We start from the raw sequence: 24,073 nt of genomic DNA, 5'->3' as shown, positions 1-24,073 counted from the left end.
TGGCCCAAGTGTTTGGGCCCCTGAACCCGGGTGGGAGACCCAGAAGAAACTCCGGTTCCTGGCTTCAGATCAGCCCAGCTCTGGCCATTGTGGTCATTTGGGAAGTGAACCAGTGGTTGGAAGACCTCTCTCTCTGTCTCTCCCTCTCTGTCTGTAACTCTGGTCTCAAGTAAATAAATAAATCTTTAAAAAAATTTACACTTTTCTTGAATGTAGTTCAGTATACTTTTTTCTACCTTCCCCATAGCTTTTGATTTCCAAATTTTGATTTTTTTAAAAAATTAAGAAGCTGACACACACACACACAGAGAATGAGAGAGAAAAAGAGGAAGAGGAAGAGGAAGAGGAAGAGAGAGAGAGAGAGAGAGAGAGAGAGAGAGAGAGAGAGAGAGAGACACAAGAGAGCAAGTACTTCCATCTGCTGCTCCACTCCCCATTGTTCACAATGGCCAGAGCTGGGCAGTCAGGCCTAGGCCAGGAGCTGGGAACTCAATCCAGATCTCCTACATGGATGGCAGGAACCCAATTACTTGAGTCATCACCACTGCCTCCCCGGGTCTGAACTAGCAGAAAGCTGACATCAGGAAATGGAGCTGGGTATTGAACCCAGGAATGCCAGTATGGGAACTAGGGGCTCCAATCACCATCTTGATTATCTAGGCTAAACTCTCAACTCTGATTTGCCTTTTCAGTCCATGAAACTCACAAAATCAAAGAAAATAAAAGTATGAAAAATTTAAAAATTGGAAAAAAATTAATAGCTTACTTCTTAAAAAAAGTGAAATGAAAACTGCATGCACAATCTTTTTATCTATATGTTAAATAGCAATGAATATTTTTTCTTTTCTAAACAAAATCCTTTATACGGATCTTCAAATTTCTGAGCCTCTTCCTTTCATCTATTATATCTTTGCCTTGTAATAGTTTGCACACATGAAAAAGTATTTAGACAAGAAAATACTTAGGATAAAATGTTAAGATTTGTATAAAAACTATTCTAGAATCAAACATTGGGTTTGAATACATTAAAAATATGAAGTTTATTTGTTGACATGAATTCGACAAGGTGATAAATCTAAATATCTGACAAATGTGGGTCTCTGGATAGTGAAATCACATTAAACCAATTTTTTAAAATTGTGCCTTGGAAGAGGCTCATTATTTTTGCCAAAGAAATTACTAAGCCAAAACAGGTGAAAACTTAAACTAATATACAAAAATAGTGTAGTAAATACTTTTATTCACTAAAGGTGGCCTGGTAGCAGCTAAACTTAAAAGGACTATATGAGAGGGGCAGTGCTGTGGCGCTGGCATCCCATACAGGTGCCAGTTCTAGTCCCAGCTGCTCCTCTTCCAATCCAGCTCTCTGATATGGCCTGGGAAAGCAGTAGAAGGTGGCCCAAGTCCTTGGGCCTCTGCACCCATGTGGGAAACCCAAAAGAAGCTCCAGGCTCCTGGCTTCAGATTGGCACAGCTCCAGCCGTTGCAGCCATTTGGGGAGTGAACCAGCGGATGGAAGACCTTTCTCTCTGTCTCTCCCTCTTACTGTCTGTAACTCTACTTCTCAAATAAATAAATCTTTAAAAAAATAGAAATAAGGCCGGTGCCGTGGCTTAACAGGCTAACCCTCCGCCTTGCGGCGCCGGCACACCAGGTTCTAGTCCTGGTTGGGGCGCCAGATTCTATCCCGGTTGCCCCTCTTCCAGGCCAGCTCTCTGCTATGGCCCGGGAAGGCAGTGGAGGATGGCCCAAGTCCTTGGGCCCTGCACCCGCATGGGAGACCAGGAGAAGCACCTGGCACCTGGCACCTGGCTCCTGGCTTCGGATCAGCGCGATGCGCCAGCCGCAGCGGCCATTGGAGGGTGAACCAACGGCAAAAAGGAAGACCTTTCTCTCTGTCTCTCTCACTATCCACTCTGCCTGTCAAAAAAAAAAAAAAAAAAAAAAAAAAAAAAAAAAAAGAAAGAAAGAAAGAAAAGAAATAAAGAAATAAAAGGACTGTATGAGAATAAAATATGTATCAGCTTAAAAGGAGCACTAAAATTTGTTTCCTAAACTCCTCATCCTTTTATCCCAGTGGTCCTTAAAGCCAGGAAAAGCAAAGGATTGCATCGTAGGTTTTTATCTCCCCAGAGTTGTGAAAAGTACAGACTATTTCTCTTGCTATTACTTATTCACAAAAGGTCTCTCTTTCTCACCCATGAACAATTTCTGACTAATTTGCAAGTGTTTTATGATGTTTTTATACTGTCAATTCCTTGACAAATTAAAACCCAATCGCAAAATTGGGAAAGCTGTTGTCAAATATTTTTTTGCTAAAATCACAAAATTATAGAGCTAGAAAAGATTTAAGTATCAGCCAGTAAAATCCTTAATAACCCCCTGAAAGTCACACTCAGCCAAAACCAGAAAGCCACTCTAACGAACATCAGCATCTTCCTATACATAAGAATTCTAATCATAATTTGTTGTTCCACAAGAAGAAAACAAGGGCTACTATAACTAGTGACCCTAAAGACCAAATGTTTGCAATAGAATTCTATTATACTTAGTGCATTACAGAAAATACACACCAACTGAACAAGCCAAAATAGAGGTAATCTACATTGTATTCCTTTGTCTTTTAAGGTCTAAAGCAGCAATGGGGAACATCCGGCCCACAGCCATTTATATAAAGCCTGCAAAATCATTTGGTCTGGTCTTGCCAGGGAAACTGCAGGTGGGACTTGAAATTCAATAAATCTATAGCAGGCTAATTTTTAAACTGATGATTTTGTATGGCCCATGAAAGATGTTACAAATAACCAAATGGCTGCTGAAAGAAACAAAGGCTCTCCAAACTTGATGGGAAGTGAATACTTACCTTTCTCGTGTTCTTTCCAGAAATGTTTCAAAGAAAAAATAATTTTAGAGTGTTTTTACCTACCATACCGAAAAAAATTCTTGTTATACCTTTCGTTTTTGAACTGGTGATAATTTCAATGACTTGTCTTTGGAATTCAGGCTCACCATATGTGTCTGAAATAAACATAAATGTATGCTCTAAAAGGAATAAAAACTATTGATGATGATATATTTATACATTCTAAATAAATAAGCATATATATAAATAAAACAAGTATAAAATAGTCCAGTATTCTAAGATAATCTATTCTCAACTGTCATACTAATGATCTGGGGATTGAAATGAATTTTATTGTATGTGAATTATACCTCAATAAAGTGGGTTTATAAACAAGCAAAAAACAAAAATAAAAAGTAGTCTTTTTTGGGGCTGATGCTTGGCGCAGTGGGTTAAAGCCCTGCCCTCAGCACCAGCATCCCATATGGGCGCCAGTTCGTGTCCCAACTGCTCCATTTCCAATCCAGCTCCCTGCTCAATATGCCTGGGAAAGCAGCAGAGGATGACCCAGATCCTTGGGCTCCTGCACCTGCATGGGAGACCTGGAGGAAGCTCCTGGCTCCTGGCTTCAGATCAGCGCAGCTCCAACCGTTACGGCCATCTGGGGAGTGAACCAGTGGATGGAAGACCTTTCTCTGTCTCTCTCTCTCTCTGTAACTCTGTCTTTCAAATAAATAAAATAAATCTTTTTTTAAAAAGTAGTCTTTTATGTATTGGGTATAAAAAGGGTAGATACATGTATATTCATAATGAAATAAAATTCAAACCCATACAGACAGGCAGAAAGTTGTTACCATATTTAAAATATCACTAGTTTCTCCAAGGCTTTCCAAATCTGCTGCAGATGAAATTTTTGTCATGCTCTCTCTGGTCATTTTATCTTGAAAATAATCTGAGTGATTAAAAGAAAAAAGAAAATTCATATTTCAACAGAAAAGTAAAAGAGAACTGGACAGAAAACAAATTTTTCTGTAATAGGAAGTACACGTATAATTTTCACTAAAGGTCCTTTTACCTCATTTCCAGGAATGCAATAGGATTCATTCAGTCATAACATATTAAAATCTCTTTTTGAAAGTTTAAAAACTTTGATATCAATTGCTTCATTCGTAAGGAAAGGCAAACACTATTCCTTTGAGATAAGCACTGAAGGCTAGTGCCAAGAAGAGGCCTGATGACCCACATTCTCTTAGTATTCACACCCTTGTATAGATACCCTTGCATTTTATACCAGGTGGGTTTGTATATGTATGGCCAATACAATAAAGGAGACAAGTGTGATGTCACTGTAGTTTGTCTTCATTGTACATGTTTGTTCTTCCCCTTTCTCATTTCTTTTGGAGCACTTGCCCTGAGGGAAGCCATGTTTTGAGCATCTCTATAGAGAAGCTTATATGGTGAGGAAGTGAAGGCTTCTGCCAATGGCCATATGAATGAGTTTGGCAGTGGATCCTCCAGCTCCAGTGAAGCCTTCAGATAATCTGTAGTCCCATACGACAGTGTGACTGCCACTCTATGAAAGACTCTGAGCCAGAACCGCACATCTATGCTGTTCCTGGATTCTTAACTCTCAAAGTGTGTGGAATAATAGATGTTTGTATGTTTTTTTAATCTGCTAATTTTTGGGGTCATGTAACAACAGAAAACTAGCACCAGCACCTGGAACCTTTCACAGATAATTGTAAGATAAAACAGATAATTAAAAATCAAAAGCTTTATTTGACCCTACATTTTTCTCAATTCCTCACTATCCTCTGACTGATCACCTGTCCATTTATTTAAGGAGAGCTCTTTAGTGAAGTCTTCACTAAAAATGCCAATATTCTCTTTTACAAATCCATTCAGTAAGGGCTGGTACTGTGGTGCAGCAGGTTAAGCCACTGCTTGAGATGCCAGCATCCCATACTGGAGTGTGGGTTTGAGTCCCAGCTGCTCCACTTCTGATCAGCTCCCTACTACTGTACCTGACACAGCAAGGGAAGATGGCTCAAGTACTTGGGCCCCTGCCACCTGACCGAGATGGAGTTACAGGCCTTTGACTTTAGCCTGGACCATCCCAGGCTATTGAGGCCATTTGGGGAGTGAACCAGCAGAAGAAAGATTCCCCTCTCTCTGTCTCTATCATTCTGTCCTTCAAATAAATAAATAAATCTTTTAAAAAACCGCCATTCAGCTAAATGAGTAAGTAATCATTGTGTGTTTACTCCATGAAAGGTAGTATGTGGAGATAGCAACTTAAGTAATTGTTAATATTTTTTTTTATTTTTAGTGCCTATATTTAAAGTATACAACACATGTTTTGATATACATAGATTATAGGATCAATGAAGAATTAGCAATTACAGCAGTTATTAATTCCTTATGAATTTATAGTCTAGAAGAAAATACATGAGGTCGGCATTGTGGTGTAGTGGGTAAAGCCGCAGTCTACAGTTCTGGCATCCCATATGGGAGCCGGTTTGAGTCCTGGCTGCTCTACTTCTTATCCTGCTCTCTGCTATGGCCTGAGAAAGCAGCAGAAGATGGCCCAAGTCCTTGGGTCCCTGCACCCACATGGGAGACCCAGAAGAAGCTCCTGGCTCCTGGCTTCAGATCGGCTCAATTCTGGCCATTGCAGCCATCTGGGGAGTGAACCAGCAGATGGAAGGCCCCTACCTCTCTGCTTCTCCTTCTCTGTGTAACTCTGACTTTCAAATAAATAAATAAATAAATCTTTTTTAAAAATATAAAATACAATATAGGAGAAAAAGAAATAATATCTAAATGCTGGGGATCAGGAAAGGCTTCACTGAGGTGATGTATATAGGAATGGATAGAATTCTGCAAGGTACAGATAAAGGGAAAGAAAGTGAGGCCCATTTGTAGTAAAGCAATAGAACAGTAGTCTGCAAAAGATTAGGAACAAGGCACAGGACAAAGAAGCTTGCCAGGAAGGCTAACCATATGCCAGGAAAATACGCTTTTACATACATTAGGTTAATCCACAACAAGTATTACATTCTCGTTTTATGAATGAGGAAATTAAGCTTTGGTAACCTTTCTGGTGCACAGTGTCAGTCTCAGGTTTGTGAGACTCCATAGTCTATCTTCTTTACACTAAATTAGACTGATCAAAATCAGAGGTCAGCAAACTTTTTTTTTCTAAAAAGCTGTACAGTATTATGGCCTTTTCACCAACAAATGTACACAATTACATATATTTCTATCCAAGTTCTCATTTTTCTTTTAAAATGCAGAATGTGAAAGGTTTCAGATGGCAGGGTAAGGAGGGAGCTTACTGCTGTATCCCAGGAGAAGATAGTTTTAAAAAAGTGGAGATAGTGTAGTCTCAGGGAAGTTAGGGAAAAAACACTAGAGGAAACTCTACTGAAATTAGATGGACATGGTGGGCCTACGTGGATGTCGTGGGCACCCATGGCTCGGGACTCCAACAGCCGAAAGCCTATGTCCCAGTGCTGGAAAATGAGGTGAGACCAGACTGCAGCAGCCCAAACCACTGGCAAAAAAGCGGCAGGAAGAGCCCAGAGGGAACAAGGCTTGGAGCCCCATGGGGGGAAAGTGTACCAGCCAAACTAGAAGAGGGAGAGAGAGAAAAAAAAGATGGGACGGACACGTTTCTCTCTCCCCAATCACTTTACTTTATTTATTTATTTATTTATTTATTTTTGAGAGGCAGAGTGGACAATAAGAGAGAGAGACAGAGAGAAAGGTCTTCCTTTTGCCGTTGGTTCACCCCCCAATGGCTGCACTGATCCAAAGCCAGGAGCCAGGTGCTTCTGGTCTCCCATGCAGGTGCAGGGCCCAAGGACTTGGGCCATCCTCCACTGCACTCCTGAGCCATAGCAGAGAGCTGGACTGGAAGAGGAGCAACCGAGACAGAATCTGGCGCCCTGTCCGGGACTAGAACCCAGTGTGCCGGCGCCACAGGTGGAGGAGTAGCCTATTGAGCCGCGGCGCCGGCTCCCAATCACTTTACAATGGCGTACTGTAACAAGTTGATAGAGCAGGCGACATTTCAGACATACGTAACAGCTGCGCCAGCTTGTCTCTGCACCCAGCATACAGCTGAGCGGAGACTCCTGACTCTGATGGGGAGAACTAACAGGAGGCTAGGAGCTTATGACTGTGTGAAGCTGCTGAACCAGGACTGTGAAAAAAACTGAGGGTATTTGGGAGGACTCATGGTGTGTCTGGGACTTTGAGCAGTCTCAGTGGGAGACACCATAAGCTCAGGGGTTCCTGGTTACCTGGTGAGAGACATTGCTGGGGAATCTGAACTTACATTGAAGAATGCAAAGATCCTTTGTGTAGTCCTTGGGACAGAGTGTATGAATATTATACACACTGGGACTAGTGCTCAGGCACCGGTCTCCATTGAGGAGAGGACCTCAGCTAAGCATAATATACCTCCCTTCTGATTGAAAAAAAAGGGAGAGAGAGAGAGAAAGAGAAGTTTTACCATGCCAAACCTGGGTGTGTCACCTTAGGCATGCCCTTAACCCTGGAGAACTGAACAGAGCTCTCTGGCCACACCCACTACAAGCCTCTAGAGATTCACTGAAAGCAGACATTCCACTTATCCAGAGAGTCATAGTACTATAATAAAAGCTGCCATAGTGGGGGGTGAGGGGAGAAGAACAAACCAACGGGTATTTCCACAAATACCGAATAACAAACGCAGCAATCCAAGAAACAAGAATATGGAAGACAACATGATGCCCCCAAAAGAATATGACACTACAATACTAGATTGTGAAGACGATGAGATAGAAGAAATGCAAGAAATGGAACTCAAAAAATTAATCATAAGATTACACAGAAGTAATCAAAAGCAAATGCATGAACTACTGAAATCTTTGCAGGACATGAAAGAAAATTTCTCCCTGGGGCACCAGATTCTGTCCCGTTGCTCCTTGTCCAGTCCAGCTCTCTGCTTTGGCCCAGGAGTGCAGTGGAGGATGGCCCAAGTGCTTGGGCCCTGCACTCGCATGGGAGACCAGGAGGAAGCATCTGGCTCCTGGCTTTGGATCAGCACAGCGCGCCGGCCATAGCGGCCATTTGGGGGGTGAACCAACGGAAAGAAAGACCTTTCTCTCTGTCTCTCTAACTCTGCCTGTCAAAAAAACATTTCTCCCATGAAATTGAGATCTTAAAGAGGAATCAAAATGAAATGAAGAATTCAATATAACATGAATTTGAGATCTTAAAGAGAAATCAAAATGAAATAAAGAATTCAATAGAAGAAATAAAAAACACAGTGGAGAGCCTTAAAAATAGAATCAGTGAAGCAGAAGAGAGAATACTGGACTTAGAAGACAAAACACAGGAAAGTATACAGTCAAACCAAAGATAAGAAGAAGAAATTAGAAAACTAAAAAGCACTGTTGGGAATCTTCAGGATACTATACAAAAACCCAACATACGGGTTCTAGGAGTTCCTGAAGGCATGGAGACAGAGAAATGATTAGAAGGCCTAAGTGAAATAATAGCAGAAAACTTCCCAGGTTTAGAGAAAGAAAAGGACATCCAAGTACAGGAAATACACAAAATTCCCAATAGACGTGACCAGAAAAGATCCTCGCCACGACACATTGTAATCAAACTCACCACAGTGAAAGATAAAGAGAAGATTCTAAAATGTGCATGACAGAAATGCCAGGGTACTTTCAGAAGATCTCCAATTAGACTCACAGTGGATTTCTCATCAGAAACCCTACAGGCTATGAGAGAATGATGAGATATAGTTAAGTCTCAAGAGAAAAAAACCTGTCATCCCAGAATTTTATACCCTGAAAAGCTCTCATTTGTGAATGAAGGGTGAAATAAAGACCTTGTATAACAAACAGAAATTGAAAGAATTTGGCACCACTCGTCCAGCCCTGCAAAAGCTGCTTAAGGATGTGTTGCATGCAGAAACATGGTTATCACTTAAAAAGAAGGTAAAGGAAGAAAATCTTTCAGTAAAAGATCAAAGGAAGTTCAAAGTACATATTAGGAATATTTTTTGAAATGGCAGAGCAAAGTTATTACTTATCAATAGTCACCTTGAATGTAAATTGCCTCAAGTCCCCAGTTAAAAGACAGACTGGTTAAATGGATTAAAAAACAATCCATCTATTTGCTGCCTGTAAACACATCTCACCAACAAAGATGCACCCAGACTGAAAGTGAAAGGATGGAAAAAGATATTCCATGCCAATAGAAACCAAAAAAAGAACTGGTGTAGCCATCTTAACATCAGACAAAATAGACTAACACAAAAACTGTTAAAAAGAGACAAAGAAGGGCATTATATAATGATTAAGGGACCAATTCAACAGGAAGATGTAACTATTATAAACATATATGCATCTAATTACAAGACAGCTGGCTATTTAAAAGAGATGTTAAGGGATTTAAAGGGAGACTTAGACTCCAATATAATAGTATTGGGGGACTTCAATAATCCACTTTCAGCAATGGACAGATCAACAAGTCAGAAAATCAACAAGGATACAGCAGATTTAATCGACACTATTGACTAAAAGGACCTAACAGATATCTACAGAAGTTTTCATCCTACAGGTTCAAAATACACATTCTTCTCATCAGTGCATGGAACTTTCTCTAAGATTGACCACATAACAGGCCATAAAACAATTATCAGCAAATTCAAAAAAATCGAAATCATACCATGCATCTTCTCAGACCACAATGGAAAGAAGCTGGAAATCAGCAACTCAGGAATCCCTGGAGTATATGCAAACACATGGAGACCAAATAACATCTCCTGAATCAACAGTGGGTCACAGAAGAAATCAAAAACTTTTGGAAACAAATGAAGATGACAACACAACATATCAAAATTTATGGGATACAGTAAAAGCAGTGTTAAGAGAAAAATTTATGGCAATAGGTGCCTACATCAAGAAACTGGAAAGGCACCAAATAAATGAGCTATCAATACATCTCAAGGATCTAGAAAAGCTACAGCAAACCAAACCCAAAACTAATAGGAGAAAAGAAATAATTAAAATTAGAGAAGAAATAACCAAAATTGAATAAAAAAATACAAAAGATCAGCAAGACGAAGAGCTGTTTTTTTGAAAAAATAAAAAAAATTGACACAACATTGGCACAACTAACCAAAAAAATGAGAGAGAAGACCCAAATCAATAAAATTAAAGATGAAAAGGGGAATGTAACAACAGACACCACAGAAATAAAGAGTCATCAGAAATCACTACAAAGAGTTGTATGCCAACAAACTGGGAAACCTAGCAGAAATAGATAGATTCCTGGACACATACAACCTACCTAAATTGAGCCATGAAGACACAGAAAACCTAAACAGACCCGTAACAAACATGGAAATTGAATCGGGAATAAAAGCCTTCCCAACCAAGAAAAGCCCAGGACCGCATGGATTCACTGTTGAATTCTACTAGACATTTAAAGAACTAACTCCAATTCTTCTCAAGTTATTCTAAACAATTGAAAGAGAGGGAATCCTCCCAAATTCTTTTTATGCAGCCAGTATCACCTTAATTCCTAACCCTGAAAAAGACACAACAGAGAAAGAGAATTGCAGACCAATTTCCCTGATGAACGTAGATGCAAACATCCTCAACAAAATTCTAGCCAACAGAATCCAACAACACATCAGAGAGATCATCCACCAAGACCAATTGGAATTTTTCCATGGTATGCAGTGATGGTTCAACATTCGCAAATCAATCAATGTGATATAGCACATTACGAACTGCTGAACAGAAACCATATGATTATCACAATAGATGCAGAAAAATCATTCGATAAAATACAACACCCTTTCATGATGAAAAAGCTAAGCAAATTGGGTATAGAAGAAACATGCTTCAACACAATCAAGGCAATTTATGAAAAACCCACAGCCAACATCCTACTGAATGGGGAAAAGTTGGAAGCATTTCCACTGAGATCTGGTACAGACACGGATGTCCACTCTCACCATTGCTATTCAATATAGTACTGGAAGTTTTAGCCAGAGCCATTAGGCAAGAAAAAGAAATCAATGGGATACAAATTGGGAAGGAAGAAATCAAACTATCCATATTTTCGGATGACATGATACTTTATATAGGGGATCCAAAGAACTCTACTAAGAGACTAATGGAACTCAGAAGAATTTGGTAAAGTAGCATGATAAAAAATAAATACACAAAAATCAACAGCCTTTGTATATACAGACAATGCCATGGCTGAGAAAGAACTTCTAAGATCAATCCCATTCAAAATGGCCAAAAAAAAAAAAAAATACCTTGGAATAAATTTTACCAAGGTTGTCAAAGATCTCTATGATGAGAATTACAAAATTTTAAAGAAAGGAATAGAAGATACAAAAAAATGGAAAAATCTTCCATGTTCATGGATTGGAAGAATCAATATCATCAAAATGCCCATTCTTCCAAAAGCAAATTACAGATTCAATGTGATACCAATCAAAATACCGAAGACATTCTTCTCAGGAAAAAATGATGATAAAATTCATATGGAGGCACAGGAGACCCCAAATAGCTAAAGCAATCTTATACAACAAAAACAAAGCTGGAGGCATCACAATACAAGATTTCAAGACATACTACAGGGCAGTTATAATCAAAACAGACTGGTACTGGTACAGAAACAGATGGATAGACCAATGGAACAGAATAGAAACACCAGAAATCAATCCAAACATCTATAACAAACTTATATTTGATTAAGCAGCTAAAACCAATTCCTGGAGCAAGGACAGTCTATTCAACAAATGATGCTGTGAAAACTGGATTTCCATATGCAGAAGTATGAAGCAAGACCCCTACCTTACACCTTTTTTTTGACAAGCAGAGTGGACAGTGAGAGAGAGAGACAGAGAGAAAGGTCTTCCTTTTTCTGTTGGTTCACCTTCCAATGGCCGCCATGGCCAGAGCACTGCAGCCAGCACATCATGCTGATCCAAAGCCAGGAGCCAGGTGCTTCTCCTGGTATCCCATGCGGGTGCAGGGCCCAAGCACTTGGGCCATCCTCCACTGCACTCCTGGGACACAGCAGAGAGCTGGCCTGGAAGAGGGGCAACCAGGACAGAATCTGGCGCCCTGACCGGGACTAGAACCCGGTGTGCCAGCGCCGCAGGCGGAGGATTAGCCTATTGAGCCGCAGTGCCAGCCCCCTACCTTACACCTTACACAAAAATCCACTTAACATGCATTAAAGACCTAAATCTACAACCTGACACCATCAAATTATTAGAGAACATTTGAGAAACCCTGCAGGATATGGGCACAGACAAAGACTTCTTGGAAAAGACCTCAGAGACACAAGCAGCCAAAGCCCAAAATAACAACTGGGATTACATCAAATTGAGAAGTTTCTGTACAGCAAAAGAAACAGTCAGGAAAGTGAAGAGGCAACCAACAGAATGGAAGAAAATATTTGCAAATTATGAAACTGATAAAGGATTAATAACCATAATCTACAAAGAGATCAAGAAACTCCACCACAACAAAACAAACAACCCTCTCAAGAGATGGACCAAGGTCCTAAACAGACATTTTTCAAAAGAGGAAATCAAAACGGCCAACAGACACATGAAAAAATGTGCAGGATCACTAGCCATCAAGGAAATGCTAATCAAAACCACAATGATGTTTCACCTCACCCGTTAGAATGACTTTCATACAGAAATCAACAAATAACAGATGCTGGCGAGGATATGGGGAAAAAGGCACACTAATCCACTGTTGGTGGGAATGCAAACTGGTAAAGCCACTATGGAAGACAGTTTGGAGATACCTCAGAAATCTGAATATAGCCCTACCATACGACCGAGCCATCCCACTCCTCGAATTTACCCAAGGGAAATTAAATTGACAAACAAAAGAGCTATCTGCGCCTCAATGTTTACTGCAGCTCAATTCACAATAGCTAAGATATGGAATCAACCTAAATGCCCACCAACGGAAGACTGGATAAAGAAATTATGGGATATGTACTCTATGGAATACTACACAGCAGTAAAAATAATGAAATCTGGTCATTTGCAGCAAAATGGAGGAATCTGGAAAACAACATTCTGAGTGAAATAAGCCAGTCCCAAAGAGACAAATATCATATATTCTCCCTGATCTGCGACAAGTAACTGAGCATCTAAAAGGAAACCTGTAGAAGTGAAATTGACACTATAAGAAGCAATGACTTGATCAGCCCTTGACCTGACTGTTGAGGAACAGCTTACTATTTTATTCTTTTTAGTATTTTCTTTTTCTACTTAATACCATTGGTTGAACTCTTTATTAAACACAGAATTATTCTCAGGTGTTTAAACCCAATTGAAAATTGATTCCTGTTAAAAATAAGAATGGGAATAAGAGAAGGAGGAGTTGTACAGTTGATCACATTCCCTCGGACTTACCCCTAAGGGTAGAGCTAAAAACTTGCCATGGGATTCCAAATCCCATTAAGTTAGCAGGTACCAACGCCATCTTACTAGTTAAAGTGATCAGTTTAAGTTCATAACTGATCATAAAGATAGGATTAAGTGTCAAGGGGATCACATAAATAAGACCAAGTGTCTGCTAATAATAATAGATAGAATTAAAAAGGAGAGAATGATCCAACATGGGAAGCAGGCCACACAGCAGACCAATAGAATGACTAATGCCCTAAAGAGTACTGTGGCCTCAGAATCAGCTGTTAAGGCATTCAGATGGGGCTTAAAAGCCCATGAAAGCACTTCAGGCACGGAAAGCCTGAAATGCGGCAAAAAATGACCTCCATGAAAGATCTCTGTGAGATCCCGGTGGAAAGAAGGGGCCATCAAAGAAGGAGGTACCTTTCTCTGAAGGGAAGGGAGAACTTCTGCTTTGATTATGGCCTTGTCTAAATAAGGTCGGAGGTTGTGGACTCAAGAGGCTTCCATAGCCTTGGAAGCTCATGACAAGAGCCTCGGGTGATTACTGACGTTATAAATAAGAGTGTCAATTGTTAAATCAACAGCAGGAGTCACTGTGCACTTGCTCCCCATGTAAGACCTATGTTCTTAATGAGTAGTACTATGAGAATTAACGGTAAAACAGGTCTTCAAACAGTACTTTATACTTTGTGTGTCTGTGTGGGTGCAAACTGTTGAAACCTTTACTTAGTATAGAATTGATCTTCTGTATATAAAGATAATTAAAAATGAATCTTAATGAAGAATGGGATGGGTGAGGGAGTAGGAAGTGGGACAGGAGTGAGGGTGAGACAGCAGGTATAGGGGTAAGAACTGCTATATTCCAAAACCTATGAAATATCTATTTATTAAACAAAAGCTTTCTAAAAACATTTTAAAAAATAAAATGTAGGATGTGTCTTTTCTATTACCAGAGTCTTTTCTGAATACTAGCCCCTCCTGTCTTTTGGGAGCTTTTTGCACCTTTGGTTCTATCCTCTTATGCTATCAAGCTCTCCTGGACTACTGCTACATCTCTACTAGGATAAAATGTGCTTCAAAAATTCCCATTGGGGCCGGCACTGTGGCGTAGCAGATAAAGCCACTGCCTGCAGTGCCAGCATCCCATATGGACACCGGTTCAAGTCCTGGCTGCTCCACTTCCGATCTAGCTCTCTGCTATGGCCTGGAAAAGCAGTAGAAGACAGCCCAAATCCTTGGGCCCCTGCACCCAGTGGGAGATCCAGAAGAAGCTCCTGGCTCCTTTCTTCAGATTGGTGCAGCTTCAGCTGTTGCGGCCATTTGGGGAGTGAACCAGCGGGTGGAAGACCTCTCTCTCTTTTTCTGCCTCTGCCTCTCTGTAACTTTGTCTTTCAAATAAATAAATAAATATTTTAAATAATTCACATTGACCCCACAGCTCCTTTTAGCTGCCAGGCCAGTTGTCTGTTCTACTTCATGATCAAATATGCAAAACAATCATTTATACAGCCTATCTCTTCTTTCACATTCTCCATTCATGCATTTTTTTTAACACTCTGGCTTCTAATCTTCCTCTGCAGGATCATCAACAATGTCCATGATACCAAATGAGCTTTCTATTTGATCCTGGAGCAATACTTCCCATTCACGACACTCTCTTCCAATTTCCCTCCTATCTTACTGGTCGATGAAGCAAGTATGGATTCTTGGGTGGCTATTCCTCCTCTTCTCGGTAGATGTACACAGGACAACATCCTGGATATTCTTCTCTTTGGACCCTACTCTCTAACAGGTTATTTAACAACCTCTATAGTTTTTTTAATACATTCATCTATTTATTCAAAAGGCACAGTGTCAGAGAGAGAGACAGAGACAGAGAGAGCTCCAGTCTGCTGGTTCATTCCCCAAATGGTCACAACAGCCAGGGCTGAACCAGGCAGAAGCCAGGGGCTTCCGCCTGAGTCTCACACATTGGTGGTAGGGGACCAAGCACTTGGGTTATCTTCCTCTGTCTTCCCAGGTGCAATTACAGGAAGCTGGATCAGAAGCAGAGTTGCTGGTCCTTGAATCAGCCTCTGATATGGGACACTGGTGTTGCAAGTGGTAGCTTAACCTGCTGCGCCACAATATTGACCCCCAACTTCTATAGATTTTAAATACTCTCTCTGTGTTGACAGTTCCCAAATTTAGCTGTGTAGTTCCAGAGCTCTCTTCTGTACTTTAAGCCTGCAATTTCAACTGCCTGCATGATACTTTACTTTCACTTTGATGTCTCACAGTGATCTCAGACTCAGATCTTAAATTTCTTTCGCAAACCTGTCAACCATCGTCTTACTTAGGAATCATCTTTGATTTCTTTCTTTATTTCATATCTATCTATAATCCATTAAATAAATTCAGCAAGTCCACCTGAGTCTATGTCTAAAATGTGTTTGAAATATACCCCTGTCTCTCTATCTGTATTACAAACACCTTGGTCCACCCGGTGTCATCCCTTGCAAAAGGCTCACAAGTATTTTTCCTACCTCTAGTCTGGCCTTCCTACAATCTACTTGGAGGCAAAAGTGATTATTTTAAAATGCCAATTGGACTGGACTACATCAGTCCACTGCTTATAATCCTTTGTTTTCCATTGCACTTAAGGGAAATATTCAAATATAGTAGGCCTCTCATTGCTTTTAACCTAGGAATAATTTTCAGATTCTCCTTCTGCAGCATAATCTTGTTTTGCCTTTCCCCTCACTTTCCAGCCCCACTGGTCATCTTTATTTTTCTTATAAACAGACTACAAACTTTTGCCTGTATTATTTCCTTTGCCTGGAATGTCAATTTTCTCACTTTGTGTGGCTATTTCCTTCTTACCATTTATGTTTTACCTGATAAGACACATTCTCAGAAAGGCCCACCCTGGTCCCTTTTCTTCATTATAAAGACTAAAGTCTGAAAATTATTTAGGAAAAGTCACATTATATGCTGCACACAAGCTTCAAAATAAATCATATGTTGAATACAAGTTTCAAAATAGATCATATGTTGAATACAACTTTTAAAATACTTTTTATTAACAGAGTTTTAGCTAATAATCCAGTAAGGGATAGCTTTTCGTTTTGATCTATCTATAAACATTTTTATATCTTCAGATTAAATCTCTTAAGTGGGAAACAACACTCCTCAACCATAAACTTCTCTTTTCCTTATACACACTGCTTGCCATAATCTACTATTTTTACCATGTCCAGGGCTGAATAGCACCATTAGACACTGACTCTTATTTCAAATGGAAATACACAAAATCTGTGGATCAGATATGGGAGAATAGCTCATTATTAAAGTCCTAGTTACAGTTAAAATTCTATCTCCATGGTCCACAAGCCTTGCCTAAGCTCCCAATCCTTTGAAGCCTCAACTTTTTGTTTAAGTTCCTGATCTAAAAGATACTAAAATTATCTGTGCCATGGTTCTTAATCCCTAATGCGAGGGTTTATCTTCTTTATTCCAAATCTATTGCTTATACTGATTTCCCAGTCCTGGTTTCTTGCCCTATGCGTATTATCTAAGCACATGCCCTGCAGTAACATGTAGACATTCCAAAGATACACAAATGTCTGTACACAAAATTTAGAAGAGGTGGTATAAAACAGCAAAAGAGCTCGGAGTACCATTGAAGACATAAAATCTCTATCTAATAAGCAGTGAAGTCAAGGAGTTAATACTAACCGTAATTGTTTATTAAGAGGTTTCTAGAGGTGTTAGGCTCAATGCTAATTACAATCATCCCTTAGTTTCCACAGGGATTAGTTCTAGGACCCTACTGCAGATGCTCAAGTCCTTTATATAAACAGATGGAGGATTTGATTATAACCTATGCTATAATCCAGAATACTCTAAATAAGCTCTAGATTAATTATAATACCATTAAAGCATAAATGCTATGTAAATAGTTTATATGCTATATTATTTAGGGAATAATGATAAGAAAAAAGTCAGTACATGTTCAGTACAGATGCAATTTTTCTAAATACTCTTGTTCTGAGATTGGTTAAGTCCATAGATATGGAAAGCACAGATATGGAGAGGCAATTATATTTTATATGTCTGATCTCATTTAATCCTCACAATCACTATCAGATATAGATAATATTATACTCATTTCAAAGAGAAGGAAACTGAGGCTTCTAGAGATTAAGTAACTTTCTCAAACTTAGTCACATAGTAAATGTCAGAGCTGACATCCATACCCCATGATTTTAATTGTTATGCTATACACTCTATGAGAAAGCCTTGCTTTTTTCATCTGTATAATGAAGAGTATAATTCCCTTCTATTTCATGGAGTTGCTTCTGGTTTTAGAGAAGATAATCTAGGGGAAGGTGCCATATAACCTATCCATTGCTCTATAATGACATATTTCTGTGGTTTTATAGTACTCTTATGGTCACTGATTGTGGTTTCTTTATGGAAGGGTATTCCAGGATTTCGAGTCAAATGAGAGATGTCAGGCTCTAACTAGAGAAAGAACAATTTAATTAACTGGAGAAAACATCTTAAGAAAAACATGAAAACAGTAGGAATAGCAAGCATATTTATCTCCTGACAGCAGGCAGAACAGAAAATATTACCTGGCAACTTTGACTCACCCCTTCCAGATCTGGTTTGCGCTGGTTGGTTATTCTGAGACAAGTGGAAAGGAACTAAACTCACGGGAAAACTACCAGATGCAGGGTCAGTCTCTTCTATTGGATGTACTGTATTCATCATTTGAACACAATCTGGGGATCTCTCCTTTAAAACAAGAAGGTTAAATAAATGGTCAAATGATGTTATATATTTGATATTGGCATAAACTTAAAAAATTTAGAAGACTTCAAAGTTTTCTAACATCCCACAACATTCACTTCTTAATGATTCCCAAGGGCTCAGAAATGTTTTATTCTGTTGGTTCTATCACTTAGTTGCTCTAAATTGTCAGTTTGAAAGCCTGCTCTTCACATGATAGGAAAAAAGTATATTTGCATTTTCTTTGCCTTCCTTGAAAAATAGAAAATTAGTCATGAGATATAAACAAACAACTTTAAAACACAGATGGGATATTTCTAAACCTTTCCACACACATATTTTTTTCATAATAAAAAGCCAGACTTAAACATATTAATTCAAAAGGAATATGTTTTTAGAACTTACTTTAATTTTCAAAAAAGGAATGTCTCCTTTGGATATTATCTGGAATTTTAAAAAAATATGTAATGGAAACAACAATTTGAAACACAGGAGAATCTCTAAATTTAATTGAGAGAGAAATTCCATCCCTCAAAGTCTTTATTTCTTTGTTTTCCACATTTCATTGTTTATATTCTAATTTCCCATTGCTCATGAGGTGTAAAGATGAAATAAAACAATGTGGCATTCTATAAGATGGTTATGCTGTAAACATCTGTAAAACATAATATGGTACCTATCCTATAGCTAGCAATACTGTACTGCACATGTAAAAATATGTTACATGGCAGATCTTATGTTAAGTGTTCTTAGGATATAACAAGTTAAAGAAGTTAACTCACATATAATTGAAAAGACAATTCAGCATTCAGTCTGAGTTGATAAGAATGGTCTATAAAGGACATTTTGTTATAGTACTGTTGTCTACAAGCAAATGTTTTTCAAGATCATTTGAATTTGCTAATTTGTGTCTTTAACAGCTTAACCCTGAATTCACATTAAAGTTTAAAAGCCCTCAATTCTAAATATTTTATTAGCAATTTTGTCTGAAAATACTCTTCGTTGATTTAAAAGCAAAACAGAATTTTCTTCAAGTTTTCTTTACAGTGGTAGACAATAGTATTATATAGAATAGGCCACAAATGTACCCGCTCTCTTCGACGCACACGTGCTGATAAGTTCCTATGTAGTACACTACTTGAGATCCAATCTCTGACAGGTAGAGAAGATGATAAAGGAAAGTAAGAATAATTTGGTTCATCTGACACAAATTCATTTGCCGAACCAGGTCGCGGAGTAGCAAAAATGACCATGTGGCATCCACCACAAGCAACCTGCAACACAAACCCACAGCAAGGGTAATCAAGACTTTCCTCAAACACAAAAATAGTTTTAGTTATCAGCCACAAGACATTTATTTAATGGTAGACTTCCTAGATTGACTGACTTGCTGTCCCTCCTGTCCTTTCCCCCAACCTCCACACTCTCTCTACACACACACACAGAGTCTTTACTATGATTGAAAATTAGAATAAGTTTAATATACCATTTTATTTTTAATTTAATATAGACCAAAAAATACTTGATATATTACATTTCTCCTTACAAGTTAGAACATGCTTTTTTAATTTGGAAGCAACATTATACATTTAAAAAATTACTCAGAGAAATCCCACCAAGAAAAAAATGACCCAAAAATAAATCAGTCTCTTCGACAACTATGTCTCTAAGCCTTTTTCTTGACATGAATGCTTTATAAGTTCAAAGCTTTAGAGTCCTTAGAGGAAACTATAAGCATGCACAATAATGAACAATGAAAAATGAAATCAACAAAGAATTTTGGAGAATGGTTTTCAAGAAAATGATAAACAAAAATATAACACAGTATTTTCAATACACCAATTCTAGCACCTGACCTAATAACTTTTCAAATTTAAAATTTGTATGTATCTTTGCATATATCTTCTTAAAAATTATTGTCCCCATAAATAAATGAATGATGACTTCATCATTTTTTTTTTGACAGGCAGAGTGGACAGTGAGAGAGAGACAGAGAGAAAGGTCTTCCTTTTGCTGTTGGTTCACCCTCCAATGGCCGCCGCGGTAGCGCGCTGCGGCCGGCACACTGCGCTGATCCGATGGCAGGAGCCAGGTGCTTCTCCTGGTCTCCCATGGGGTGCAGGGCCCAAGCACTTGGGCCATTCTCCACTGCACTCCCGGGCCATAGCAGAGAGCTGGCCTGGAAGAGGGGCAACCGGGACAGGATCGGTGCCCCGACCGGGACTAGAACCCGGTGTGCCGGCGCCACAAGGCGGAGGATTAGCCTAGTGAGCCGTGGCGCCAGCCTAACTTCATCATTTTTTAATCACGGACTACTTCAAATTCCTAATACTTAGTCCAGCATCTTGTGCATAACAGGCTTTCATTAAATGGTTGTGTTTTATATTAAGAGACAATGAATCTTTGAATAACAAAGTTTAAGTGAAATTACCATTCCCAAGTAAACAATTTTCACAAATCTATCATTCTTAACTGGCAAAAGTTATTAAAAACAATAGATACATGATGCCCAATGGTGATGTAACACTGAAATCATATATTCTTATCCAAACATTGAGCCAATGAAATATATTCTCAAAACTGTATTGTCAGATTTTTCTCATGTGTAGGATTTAACCAAGTAACATTTAACTCCACAAGTATTTACTGAAAACTACAGCAAGTAAGGAAGGTCTGTTGGGTAATACACAAGATACCAAGGGTATAGGCAAAGTATAGTCCAGGCTTTAAAGAGACATAGGAGAACAAAACAGATTAATCAAAATTTGGACAGAAAGGTGTTGAACCCATTAAGTCCCAAGTTTTCAATTATTTGAATATTTCAGTGATAAAGTATTTATTTCAAAGTTACCATAAGTGGTAAGTACTGTTCAAATTTGGTCTTTAAAGGTGCCATATAGATAGGATGATGGGGTATAATGGGTTAAGGAAGAAAGTTAGGAAAGGGACATATTTTTAAGTAGTAAAATGTTTGACGTCTGGATTTTTAGTATATTTATTAGATATATCCATGACATTCTTTCATACAAACATAAAAATACTTATTTTCTATGAAATAGTAAAAGACGAATAAAGCAACATGAAAATATATAAACAAGGAAATGCAATCCCCTTACCAACTGAATCATAAATCTCAAAAAATCACAGCACAAAGTAGGGACAAATTGATTAGTAAAATTGTCTAGTCCAAGTCCTAATTTTCCATATCGGCCATCTCCAAAAGTATACATACGGCCTAGTTCTAAAATGCAAAAAATGAAGAGAATTATAAAAGTGTTACTTGCATGGATTTCCTTGTATACAATATATGTTACACCACAATTATGATTTTCCCCTCAAATTCTGCACTGAATTTACTAATGATCCACTGATCTTTCCACATTCTCTACGGGCTCTGTGGTTCTGCATATATTATACAATAGCACTCTGACAAAAAATAACTAATCCTTGGTGGTCTGTGAAATTGAAGCCCTATTGTGCAAAGTACTATATGGAGCAGCAGCAATACATTATGAGATTTTGTGGTACACACCATATTATCAAGGCAAAGGAGATACTTATATTCTGATCCCTGAAATCCTAATGCATATAGTTTCTTGCTTTCTAAGGTTTTTTCTAAGATTTATTTCACTTATTTGAAAGGCAGAGAGAGAGGGAGAGGCAGAGAGAGAGAGAGAGAGAGAGAGAGAGAGAGAGAGAGAGAATCTTTAATCTGCTCATTCACTCCCCAAATGGCCACAACAGCCAGGATTGCGCCAGGCCAAAGCCAGGAGCCAGGAGCTACATTTGGTCTTCCACAAGGGTGCAGGGACCCAAGCACTTGAGTCATCTTCCACTGTTTTCCCAGTCAAGTTATCAGGGAGCTGGATTCAAAGTGGAGCAGGGCCAGTGCTGTGGCATAGCAGGTAAAGGTGCCGCCAGTGGTGCCAGCATCCCATGTGGGTGCCAGTTCGAGTCTCGGCTGCTCCTCTTACGATCTAGCTCTCTGCTACGGCCTAGGAAAGCAGTGGAAGATGGTCCAAGTCCTTGGGCCCCTGTGCCCACATGGGAGATCCAGAAGAAGCTCCTGGCTCCTGGCTTCGGATCAGCCCATCTCTGGCTGTGGTGGCCATTTGGGACGTAAACCAGCAGATGGAAGACTTCTCTCTCTCTCTCTGCCTCTGCCTCTGCCTCTCTGTAACTCTGCCTATCAAATAAATAAATAAATCTTTAAACACACACACACACACACAAAGAAAGAAAGTGGAGCAGCCAAGACTCGATCTGGCATCCATATGGGATACCTAGGTGCTGCAGAGAGCAGCTTAACCCACAGCACCACAGCATCAGAACCTTTTCTCAGATCTTTGACAGATTCATTTCTCAACCTTGGCACTGCTCACATTTGGGGTCATATAACTTCTGGCTGTGTGCTCTATCATTTGCATTGTAGAATTTTTAGCAGCATCCCTGACCTCTACTCACTATGTGCCAGTAGAATAACCCCTCTCTGCAGTTGTGATAATTATAAATGTCTCTAGATATGGCATGTGTCTCTTAAGAGGACAAAATTGCCACTGGTAGAGAACTACTGGCTTAGATAAATGTCTTTTTATTAATTCAGCTGCTGAGCTATGAAACACCCGCAAAGAAAAGGTCATAAACTAACCATGCTGATTAGTCCCCATACTAATACTGTCCATGGCTGGTCTCACAATGATGATGAGTAACCTCATTACTTCTCTCCAGTCAACCCTTTTTTACCACTGCCATAGAAGCTATTCTGAACCTTCATTTCTCGTTTCAAGCCCTTCTTTTATACTTTCCATCTCAGTTGGGGTAAGTGCCACAGGAGCAGAAGTAATGGGTGCCCACATGGACACAGATGAGGGAAATGTTCCTTCAGTCTGGGATTAAGGAAGGCTTTCAAACTGAAACCTAAAGGGTGGGTAAGATTCAGCTGCAAGAAGATGAGAGCAAAGAATGTTCTATAGAGAGTTAGCAGTACACAGAAGGGCATACACAAAAGGGCTCTCAATCAAGAGAAAACATGGTTCAGTTAAGAAGCTGAAAGACAGCCAATATGCCTGAAGCCAAAGGGGTGACAGGCATGAGATGAGCATGACTGGATCACTTTAGGACAGACTCTCCATAAAGTCCTACATTATTAGCAGCACCAGTTTCTGAAGCTGAGAAGTAGGTCCAAAGAAACATCTCCATGAATACAGAAGCTACAGAGAGAAGGTATCCACAGAGAGAAGGTCTTTGAAGCGCCTTTCTCTGTCTCATTCTGGAAACAGAAAGGAGGAGTCATTTTTGAAAACATCTCCTGGTGGCAAAAGCATCATAATTTACTCATCTTGAATGTCGCTGTCAAATTGAACATGAACAATGTTTTAAAATAAATTCTTTCTTGTGGGATTGTCCCCTATGGCCTCAGTAGAGTTAAGAGCCTTCAAACTGTTACAATTTCAAAAGGATTCCAGATTTCTCTCAAAATATAGTATTATGGCTTTAATTCTGAAAACATGGCCTATTTTGAAGTTCTAAATCTTTGGACCATTAACACTTATTTTAAGTTGAATTAAAGGGGCCGGTGTAGTGGCATAGCAGGTAAAGCTGCCCCTGCAATGTCGACATCCCTTTTGGGTGCCAGTTTCAGTTCTGGCGGCTCCACTTCTGACCCCACTCCCTGTTAATGTGCCTGGGAAAGCAGTGGAAAATGGCCCAAGTGCTTGGTCCCCTGCACCCATGTGGGAGACCTGGAAGAAGCTCCTGGCTCCTAGCTTCGATCTGGTCCAGCCTAGCAGTTGAAGCCATTTAGAGAATGAGCCAGCTGATGGAAGATCTGTTTCTACCTCTCTCTCTCTCTCTGTGCCTTTCAAATAAATAAAAATGAATCTAAAAAACTTAATTAAAACAATAAAAGGCATTTACAAGTTTATACTTTGGAATGTTTACAAGGAATTCCATTTTTCTTGGTAATTAATTCCTTGACTTAGATA

The 24,073-nt window shown here is 39.3% G+C and overlaps 1 protein-coding gene across 8 annotated transcripts in view; it reads right to left on the bottom strand.

Annotated features, from left to right (window-relative positions):
- RPGR (retinitis pigmentosa GTPase regulator) overlaps positions 1 to 24,073 on the bottom strand; it is an 80,149-nt gene that overhangs the window by 33,969 nt on the left and 22,107 nt on the right. For 7 of the 8 annotated variants that reach the window (XM_062183308.1, XM_062183307.1, XM_062183311.1 and 4 more), the window contains exons 9-13: positions 21,206 to 21,330; positions 19,178 to 19,363; positions 17,933 to 18,095; positions 3,697 to 3,794; positions 2,953 to 3,018 (exon numbers count right to left, since the gene is read on the bottom strand). In XM_062183308.1, coding sequence (XP_062039292.1) covers positions 2,953 to 3,018; positions 3,697 to 3,794; positions 17,933 to 18,095; positions 19,178 to 19,363; positions 21,206 to 21,330 — 638 coding nt within the window. The remainder of the gene's footprint in view (positions 1 to 2,952; positions 3,019 to 3,696; positions 3,795 to 17,932; positions 18,096 to 19,177; positions 19,364 to 21,205; positions 21,331 to 24,073) is intronic. The other variant, XM_062183306.1, reaches the window with a different exon arrangement.

The sequence above is a fragment of the Lepus europaeus genome, chromosome X (genome assembly GCF_033115175.1).
Source record: "Lepus europaeus isolate LE1 chromosome X, mLepTim1.pri, whole genome shotgun sequence".
NCBI classification, from domain to species: Eukaryota; Metazoa; Chordata; class Mammalia; order Lagomorpha; family Leporidae; genus Lepus; species Lepus europaeus.
This window is presented reverse-complemented; position numbering and strand designations above follow the sequence as displayed.